The sequence below is a fragment of the Botrytis porri genome (assembly GCF_014898465.1).
Source record: "Botrytis porri strain MUCL 3234 chromosome Unknown BPOR_021, whole genome shotgun sequence".
NCBI lineage: Eukaryota > Fungi > Ascomycota > Leotiomycetes > Helotiales > Sclerotiniaceae > Botrytis > Botrytis porri.
Window position 1 is genome coordinate 1 of NW_024066095.1, and position 10,567 is coordinate 10,567.

General features: G+C 40.1%; 2 protein-coding genes across 2 annotated transcripts; both read left to right on the forward strand.

Moving 5' to 3' along the window:
* Positions 1-427: 427 nt before the first annotated feature.
* EAF01_011320 (uncharacterized protein) lies at positions 428-2,758 on the forward strand (the record flags this gene model as incomplete). The annotated part of the gene is made up of 1 exon (XM_038919577.1): positions 428-2,758. The coding sequence occupies one exon, from the start codon at positions 428-430 to the stop codon at positions 2,756-2,758; it is 2,331 nt and encodes a 776-aa protein (XP_038764787.1).
* Positions 2,759-7,830: 5,072 nt separating this feature from the next.
* EAF01_011321 (uncharacterized protein) lies at positions 7,831-10,361 on the forward strand. The gene is made up of 3 exons (XM_038919578.1): positions 7,831-8,032; positions 8,160-8,903; positions 9,005-10,361. The coding sequence occupies exons 2-3, from the start codon at positions 8,684-8,686 to the stop codon at positions 9,844-9,846; spliced, it is 1,062 nt and encodes a 353-aa protein (XP_038764788.1). The 5' UTR covers positions 7,831-8,032; positions 8,160-8,683; the 3' UTR covers positions 9,847-10,361.
* The last annotated feature ends 206 nt before the right edge of the window (positions 10,362-10,567 follow it).

The window sequence follows — 10,567 nt, forward strand, 5'->3', positions numbered from 1 at the left end:
CCATATGATACCATACCATTCCATACCATGCCATACATTATCTCTGCTAATTTCCCATCATCATTCTTTTCTTCCTCTTTTCACTCACCCCCGGAGTTTTCGCTCCACTACAAGAACATGGTTCTTATAATGAAAAAATTGCTATTCGTTCGAATCGCGAGTCGCATCCGTTTCATTTCTTTTCGTCATGTTGACTGCAAAAGTTTCTCGTCGTTTGTTGCGACTTGAACAATCATATTCACACAATCCGATTTCATCATGTCGGTCTTTAAGCTCTACAACATCAATTCATAGACATTGTACATCCCACCACCACACAAGATTACAATCGAGAAGTCTATTCGGATCATCCAAGAAGAAACCACAATCGAAGATGTCTTCGTACTCTCAATATTCGAGGCCCCTGGTGGGGGTAACATCCACGATAATGGTTCTGGGTCTATTTTATATCCTATACCAAAATGATTACCTTGACGTACAACCTTTGCCAGCTACACAACCACGCGCAAAGAGACTACCAACAAAAGAAGAACAAGCTGAAGCACGCGCTCAAAAGGAAGCTATAAAAAATGCGAAAGAACTTTCTGCATTACCTTTTCAAGAAGATGCTGCAGCAGGAGATGGTTCGGCATGGGGAAGTTTCATTGGTACATTCAACAATTTCTCCATAATATCCGACGAACAATGGAGAACCGTTTCAGAGACTGTTGCAGGCTATTCCGATTATATTATGCCGGATTGGGCCAAAGTTTTACCGGGGTACATTGACAAATTGAGAAGGGAATTGAATATGGCACCAGGCTCGTTGGCAGATGACATATGGAAAGAAGCTCAAGATCCAGACATCAATCCCGAAATCAACTATTCTGCATCCGTACGAGTATCCAACGATCTTTGTGATGAGGAAAAGTCATTTCTAGACAAAAGAAAATTCATGACAAGAACCGCTTTAGCAAGATATTTAGGCCTCCCGGAAGAATCTGTTCATCCGGATGATGTTCCACGTATTGCTATGGTGGGATCTGGAGGTGGTTTACGAGCTTTGGTAGCGGGCACCGGTTCAATGCTGGCAGCCGACGAGGATGGTTTATTTGATTGCATCACTTACACCGCGGGTGTCAGTGGTAGTTGTTGGCTTCAATCCCTTTTCAACTCATCCCTTGGTGAAAGACGTCTTGAGAGATTGGTTGAGCATTTGAAAGCCAGAATTGGAATTCATATCGCATCCCCTGTCGATGCATTAACCGCTCTTAACTCCGCCCCCACCAACAAGTTTCTTTTGAGTGGATTTGTCGAAAAGCTGAAAGGAGATCGTAATGCAGAATTTGGCTTAGTCGATATATATGGTTTACTACTAGCGGCGAGATTACTCGTACCAAAGGGTGAACTTGGTGTGGACGATCGAGATCTAAAGATATCGAATCAACGAGATTATATCAATAATGGTGAAAATCCAATGCCCATATATACAGCAGTACGTCACGAGATACCTATCATAGAGGATCTCAACGAACAAGAGAAGCAAACAGAAATTCCTACCGAAGCTACAAAGGAGAAAGCTGTTAGAGAAGCTTGGTTTGAATGGTTTGAGATAACTCCTTATGAAATGTTTTGTGAAGAGTTTGGAGCAGGAATTCCCACTTGGGCACTAGGTCGAAAATTTGACGGTGGAAAAGACATTCCTCATGAAGAAACTGGATTGCGAATACCCGAGCTACGACTGCCACTTCTTCTTGGGATTTTTGGAAGTGCTTTTTGCGCTACTATGAGTCACTATTACAGAGAAGCCCGACCTCTAGTCAAGGGATTGATGGGATTTGGTAGTATCGACGATATGATCGCAGGACGAAATGAAGATTTAAGTAAAGTTCATCCGATCGATCCAGCTAGTATCCCCAACTTTGCCTACGGGATGAAGGGACAGCTTCCGGACACAGCCCCAGAAAGTATCTATGAAAGTACACATTTGAAACTCATGGATGCTGGAATGTCCAATAATTTACCTATCTACCCGCTACTTCGGCCAGGAAGAGAAGTCGACGTGCTCATTGCTTTTGACGCAAGTGCAGATGTTAAAACAGATAATTGGTTGTCAGTCGTTGATGGATATGCAAGACAGCGTGGCATCAAAGGCTGGCCGATTGGCGTTGGCTGGCCGAAATCAAGCGATTCGGCTGAGAAAACAGAACAACAATTAGATCAAGCTCAAGTTAGTACCGCTGCCGAAGCAGAAACCAAGTTGGAAAAAGCACAAGAAGAACAAGCGACGCATTTGGAAAGGGTAGTATCAAGCGAAGAAAAGCCAAGGAGTCTAGATGCGGAAGATAGTGGTGATCTAGGATATTGTACTGTGTGGGTGGGGACCATCGAAGAACGTGTCGAGGAGGAACCCCCGTTATCTAAAGCGGTGAAGGAAGATTGGCAATTGATGACACCGGATGCTGGGATCGCAGTGGTTTATCTCCCGTTTCTTGCGAATCCCAAGGTCGAGGGCGTGGATCCGGCAGTTAGTGATTATATGAGTACGTGGAATTTCGTCTATACCCCGGAGGATATCGATCATGTGGTGGAGTTGGCGAAGGCGAATTTCGCAGAGGGAAAAGAACAGATTAGACGGACGGTAAGGGCGGTTTATGAGAGGAAGAAGAGGATTCGAGAGGAGGGGGGAAGGAAGGAGAGGGAGGAGAGGTTTAGGAGGAAAGTGAGATTGGGGATTGTGGGGAAGAAGGGGGAGGGAGATCATTTTCATTTGACGTGAGAGTGTAGAGGATGATTTAGTGTATTGTATTATGATTTTCACGTGTGGGATTAAAAGTTGATTGTATGTGTATGTATTATATCGGTTATATCCATTAGATTTCAAAGAGTATAGCTTGTAACTACCTACCTACCTACCTACCTACTTATCAATACTCAGCACAACATCCCAGATAGATAGATGGATCTAAGACATTGATAGGTACCTAGTAGACAGGTAGATATGCATACAGAATACAATACCGATAGAAAATCCCAATAGAGATAGAGATCGAGAGAAAACCGCCGGTAAATAGTAGGGATCAGATCGTATTGTAATCTGTATTAAGCTTACAGGTGTAAATTGTGGAAAATGAGAAATGAGAAGATGATGGGTTGGTGGGTTGATGGGTCGATGGGTGGGACTTTCAATAGTTGATGGAGGGGGGATTGAGGGATAGATGGATGGTGGATGGGTGGATGGATGGATGGGTGGATGGGTGGATAGGGAGATAATTTGAGGAGTGGATAGGCAGATAGGGAGATGGTTTGAGAGATAATTTGAGGAATGGATAGGCAGATAGGGACATGGTTTGAGAGATACCGGTAGATGGTAGATGGTAGGCAGATAGGGGATGGATAGTTTGAAAGGGAGGGAGGGAGTGGAGTGGAGTGGAGATTGGTGTATGAAAAGAGAATTATAAGGGAAAAGGGAAGAGATGGATCGTGGTGGTGGATGGGATGGAAATAGAAATGGATGGGAAAGGGGATGCGGATGAGTACTTGAAATTTGGTACTTGGGTATTTGGGTAGATAGATAGTTCATTACTTACCGCTTCTTTTGAGATTTTTTGGGATTCGAGAGAATACAGAATATAGAATAGGTAGATAGATGAATGAGGTGGATGTGTAGGGAGATGAGGTGTAGATAGGTAGGTGGGTTTAGAGGAGAGTAAATGCTTAGCTTGGGCATGTAGATATGGAAGAAGGTATGGAAGAAAGAAGTTTTAGGGGTGGGATGATCCGATGAGGAGTGAAACATAATGGGATAAGATTCGATGGGGAAATGAGACGAATGGAGATACAGTAAAACCTCTCTATAAGGATCCCCCTATAAGGATAACCTCTATTATCCTTATTTTTTTGAATCTCAATTTTTTTTAGATCTAGAAATGGCCTATATTCTTAAAACCTTTTGATAAGAATATTCTTATATATTTCAATTCTAGAATTATATATATTCTAAGTATATTAATTAAATAATCTACTTTAATCTCTTTTTTTTCTTTTTTTTTTAAAAAAAATTCTTAAAACTCAAGCTTAATTTTATTGATTTTTATTCTTCAATTTATTATTCAATCTATAATATTAATATCAATATTATAGTTAATTAAGTAAATCTTAATATAATATTTATTATAAATCTTCCTTAATCGATTTCTCAAAACAGATTTACAATAAGTAAGATAGAATATTAGTAATTATATTAAATACAAATTATTAAAGGAAAAAATTAAAAAGATCTCATTCTTCGATTTAAATAGAAAAACAGAACGATCTCTTATATAAGAGTAGTACTCTATGATACTTAGTTTTATATATAAACACTAGATTACATAGCTCTAATGGCTCTATAAAAAGAGAGAGAGGATGTAGCTATTGAAATATATCAATCTCTTTAAAAACAATCTGAATTTCATTATAAGTTAATACCTATAAACGAGCTTATTAACTCTAAAAGAGAATATATTAAAGATTAAGACGAAGATAATATTATCAAGAGATTAATAGTAACTTATAATATAATTAAGGAAAGATTAAAAATGATATTAAAGATTAAAAGCCTTCTAGATATATTTTGTATAAAAAGATAATAAAAGTATTAGAAAGTTGGATTTATTTAAACTTTAAGGAAGTAATAATAATATTAATTTTAAAAAGCTTTTAAAGAAAACTCTATACTACTTAATAATACTTATTAAACTCTTATTTTAATCGTTAATTCTTATTTTTATTAATAACCCTTTATATAAGGATATCTCTATATATTCTTGAAAATAATCATAAAAATCAAGATCCTTATAGAGAGGTTTTACTATACATTAGATTGATTGACTTGGGATTATATGATGTGAGTGATGTGGGCCGCGGTTTACGATTGAATTGATCTGAGGTGATGCGGTAAGAGGCGGTACGAAGCGATGGATGAGGGAGCGATGTGTGGATGGTAGGAGGTGATGTGTATATATGAAGCGATGTGTAATTATCTTATTATTTGATATGTTGTACTATATGTGCATACTATGATGTACTATTCTATGGTATATGTATGAAATCGAAATAAGGAGGTAGGAAACTTGGAAAATAAAACTACTCTACCTACTCGAGTAGTATGACACGTTAACGGGATGGAATTTATTATTTGAGATTTGACATCGGAAGTCTGAAGTGAAAGTTGGAGGTTGGCTGGCTTGCTTGCTTTCTTTCTTTCTTTCTTTCTTTCTTTCTTGCTTGCTCCCTCGCTTGGAGGGAGACTTAGAGGCTTGGGAGCGAGATAGACTAGGAAGAACCGAGATGGACTAGGGAGGGGAGGGAAGAACTGGGGAGAGAAGAAAAGGGAAGAAATAGGCTGGGAAGAATGAAAGAAGAAAAGAGAAAAGTAAGATAGTGTGCACTGTGGACGGGATAGGTAGTGGGGTGATGAATGATGCAGCGGCGCATCGTGGCTTTATTCTTTGCTTTACGGAGGGAGGTTTGGGAGGGGATATGAGAGGGTGTGGATGGTAGATTATTGATATGAGATAGTAAAAGGGAAAAGGCATGGTAGATTATCGATATGATATGAGATGGTAAAGGGTATGAGAAAGGGTATGGTAAAGTATGAGATGAGATGAAGTTGTAGATGAAGATGTGAATATGATTGTGGATGGAGTACGGTACTAGTCGGTATTTGACAGATAGAGGAGAATCCTTTGTACATAAGAAGGAGATTAGAGATTCCAAGTGGGAAGGTTCAGATAGATATCGTGATAATATTTTGTATTGTGATGGAGGGAGAAAGGGGAGGCGGGGAATAGTAAGTTATGTGAATTTTGATGACAATTTTCTTGGACAGATGCATGCTAGCTCTATTTTTCTCATAAAAACCTGGAAGTGAAGTCTAGAAATTAGATTGCTATAGATATACCGAATTAGTTATTTTTGAGACGGTGGTTGGTATCTGCAAGATGTATTACCTCGTTATGAAGACATCAATAAGATGAGTACTTGGGTATGGTAGGTATGTATCCTGAACCTCCATCTGTGGACGAAAGGGTACTCTAAAAGTCTGGATTCATTTTCAAACTACTCCATATGAGAGAGTGGCTGTGTAGAAGAAATTGTATTTTTCCTTCCTTGATTTACATAAAGTACCTACCTCCTATGATGTATGCATAAACCCAATCTCTAATTACATCGTAGCAAAACCTCCTCCAAATCCAGGGTTCCAAATATCCAAACACAAAATCACCAGGGTTCTCCTCATCCATCATGCTGATCGCAAAAGTCAAGGTCAAAGGATCGGATCTTAGCCTATGGAAAAGGGATGCTTGTTTGGTGGCTTCGTGGTGTGGTTCCTGGCTAATAGGTGAGGTGATGGATGGATGGATGGACGGACGGACGCGGGTCGAGGTTAGAGTTTTTAGGGTCGCTGGTGATGTAGGTAGGGTTTTATGTTTGGTTTTGGGGGGGGGGGGGGGGGAGGGAGGGGATTTTTGCTTTTGATTGCTGATCGTTGCGGGTTTGGGAATGAGGTGATGGAGAGGGGGAATCTGAGCACACGAGCTATGGTTTGAGGTGCTTTAGATGGGTTAGATGGTTTGGATGGTTTAGACGGAGGATTGTCTGTGCTAGTATAGATAGATGTAACTTTAAGTTATATCTTCTAATTTGATATTTTTCAGAGGTTGAAATATCAGATTGATAAAGATGGAAAATTTCCTCTGTATGGAATTCTTTACGTGTGATATTTACATGCCACATTCCCTATAAGCGATATACGTACCGAATACGATATTCCCATGTATAATGCATGTACGCTCATTGAATTTTTCATACGGACGGGACATCTGTACCAAGACCCTAGTTACTTCTTGCATGAAACGTTAGGATGGGAAGACGGTGAAGGATCGGATTCGTGGTCAACTGGTTAGTCATTACGAGAAGAGGGCCGGCGAAGCTTGGGATTCCGGGAACGCCATAGGTATCTTGTGTGATTAGCGGCCGTTCTGTGGATAGATTTGAGGAGGGCTCGGAGGCTTGGTAACTTGGTAGGGCATGGTGGAATGGGATGGTGGTGGTATGAGGCTTTGGGTGTGGGGGAGAGGAGCTGAGGATATGCAGATGTGCAGATTGATGTGTGGTTAGGTAGTTGTATATTGAATTGAGGTTTATGGAAGAGATGGGTTGGACGGAATGGAAGGGTTGGAAGGGTTGGAAGGGTTGGAAGGGTTGGAAGGGTTGGAAGAACTGGAAGAACTAGATGAATGGAATGTCAGATTACAATTGGGGGCCATTCGAAGACTGTGTAGTAGGTGAGTTTACGACTTGTATGAAGAGATCGCGTGATAAGGCTTGTGGAAAGGCCGAAGAAGTACGATGTGTTCTATGTTGTGCGAGGTTGGCGAGAATGAAGGGGAAAATGGAGGGAAGGGAAGGGGTTTAGTATATTCTTTTAGATCTTCTACCCAAGTACCCAGGTAGTCAAGAGAGTCAAGAGAGTCAAGAGAGTCAAGAGAGTCAAGAGAGTCATCAGAGTCATCACACAATACTTTCTTCTCCTAATACCTGACTCAATCGACATTCAATGGATCAGATGAAAATCCTCAATATCTATCTAATCTTCAAAGAGGAAAAATCAAATAAATGGTTTGTGCTTGGATTTGTCTCAGATTGGACCAAGAAAGCTTTACCCAGGTCGACCCACCCGAATCACCGAGCCACCTTCACTAGAAACAATTCCGTATCCTTCAACCTCGCATTTATTTCACATTTATCACAATTATTGTAATTATGATAATTATGACAATTGTGATAATTTCCACCTAAAATCAGATCTATATCCATCGGTACCCGTCCATATCCATTCATTTCCATACATATTTCCATTTATATGTCCATATATGTCCATATATATCTAACCCCATAAAAACAAATTCATCCACCTTTCCTTACACCGAACTTCATCTCGAACTTCGTGCATCACAATGATTTAAGAAGTATATAGAGCTCTGGTCATCCCGCTCGCTTGATTCATGTAAGTTTGCTTCAGACAGTCTTTCAATCTTCAATCTTCAATCTTCAATCTTTCAATCTTTCAAGTATAAAGTATTGATTCACACTACTCGTTCGCTGCTCTTTACTGTCACTCACTTTGTTTCGAGTTTCGAGTTTCTGGTGTTACGATACGAGCATATACAAAAGAAGATACCCAGTGAAGTCAAAGGTCATTCTCGAATTCACTCATTTCTATAAAGAAAAACTCATCCTCGACTTGGCAAGACTCGATTCAGAATCATAATACAACATAATCGAATCTTTTCAGCAAGCCCAAGAAAGTCCATTCAAACTTGCATCACATTAGATTGCAGTGCATGAAGAAGGGAACGGAAAGGAGAAGGATTTTCCTATCATCGAACAATCACCTGGGCATTCAGTCCCATTCAGATCCAAAAAGTGTTATTGGAAAAATCGAATATTGGAATCACCTCATCAGAAGGTTTTATATCTACATAAAAGCCTTGATGCGACTTTCCTACATTGCTTTATACATTCCACAAACCTACATTTTCCAATACATGCCAACAACCTCCTTCGACCTCTCACTCTCACGTCAAAACTACGTAACCAAACTCCCTCGTTTACAATACAAATACCATACATCATTCTTCATTATACTGCTTGAATCATGAATCCATCAATGTCACCACTCTCAATGTCTTCGCGCAAAAGGTCCTCTTCAATATCATCCTTCGATTCGTTTGATTCGGATTTCTTCGAACAAACTTATGTACCACTCTCAAATCTACCGACCCCACCTCTATCCTCTCATTCGTATGATACCACGGCCGCTCAATCACCAATATCTCTTTTCAGCTCCGATGAAATCCTTGATCCAGACTATTTAGGTATGTACCTAGTAAACCTTCCCAATCCCATTCCGTCATGGTGCACACCATCAACCTTTTTCCTGCAGAACATTTAGGCTAATCTCTGTTTCAAAATATAGGTCCTGCAATCCATCTCACAAACTTAATTCCCTCCTCTACTTCCTTAATCCATCCCTCCACTCAACTGGTTCACGCCTTGTTAACCCGCGCCGATCTACCAATCGAAACCCTCGCTCTCGCAGTATGCATCCTCGATTCCCTCAATTCTAGATTTGCTCGCTCGTGGCGAATTTCGTATCCTCTCGAATCATCCGAAGATCAATTACTCGAACAATACGATTTCCCAAGTCCACAATGTGCAGAAGAACAACACATCGATTCAACACATCCCGAAGTGATCGTTCTCGCAGCCCTCATATTGGCAATGAAATTTATAGATGATCAACAAGGAACCACTCTTTACTATGCGCAGAAATGGGCAAGAGGATTGTGGAGTTGTGATCAGATTAATTTCACGCAGAGAGCTATCATGGAAAATTTGAATTATAGATTACTACCACTCTGGGAAGAAGAAATTATTGAAGAAGCAAAGATGAGTATGGCGAGAGCAGCAAAAAGACAATCATCACAATCGTATTGTATGCAAGATTGGACACAATCGATGAAGAATTGTGGAATGAATAGACCGCTGAGTAGTGGAAAAGCTTGTATGGGAATTGAAGGAGAAAATACACCACAACCTACACCGGTCGAAATACCATTCTGTGAGGATTTGGTGATGGGAATGGGAAGTGAACGACCGTTGGGGGGTACGTCGATGTTAAGTCGAGAGACGAAGATAGCATTTGGGGGATTACTAGGTGGGGCATTTCAAGATGTGGATATCAATATGGATTTGGAGAGATTCCCGACACATGTGGATTCTCTAATGGTTCATGATGACCATATGAATTTTGTTTGAGGATGCGCGCTGGATCAAGACGAGAAGCTGGATCATGTCACGATATGATGACTTTACGATCGCATCTTTTACATTCTCCTTCGACCTAAATCTGGGGATCACGAGGGTATTCAAGGATTGTCTTTTACGGTAATACGTTACATAGCATTCTTTCTTTCTCTCCTGCACAAACCGGAAACGAAGATAAGGAGTCAAGTTTATTGCAATGAAATGGAGTGAAAGGAAATTTTGGATCGAATTGTTCTTGGTTGGAAATTGGTTGGTATGGAAAATGGAATGGCGCTTTATACCTCGAGAGAAGAGATTTGGGAACAAAGGTTCGAATCTTGTGTTTTTTGCTTGGTTATGGTTGTGGTTGTGATGAGGATGGAGGACAGAGTAGGTGAATGAGTGGGCTTACATAGATTGTACATGCCTACCTGCCTGTCTGCCTGCCTAGCTTGACCTACTTACCAAACATACGTAGTAATAATACCTAGTAGTAGTAATAATATACATTACCTAATTTTATATGGACATACTATTCTTCTACTTTTCTTTTTCATTCTTTCTTGTAAGTATACTTCGTTTGTGCCTTTCTTTGTACCTCTTATTGTTTATTCATGTTTTGATCAGCTCAACTTGATTCGGTTTGACTCGACTCGGGCCGGCCTGGTGGGAATAGTAGGTCCTCATAGTAATCATAGTAATCATAGTAGGTAGACAGGGTGTAAAAATCTAC

Bases quoted from the DNA above. Each gene is read 5' to 3' on its own strand.
- EAF01_011321 (XM_038919578.1), top strand. From the start codon at position 8,684: ATGAATCCATCAATGTCACCACTCTCAATGTCTTCGCGCAAAAGGTCC. The intron at 8,904-9,004 runs GTATGTACCTAG...TTCAAAATATAG, and splicing joins CCTTGATCCAGACTATTTAG to GTCCTGCAATCCATCTCACA.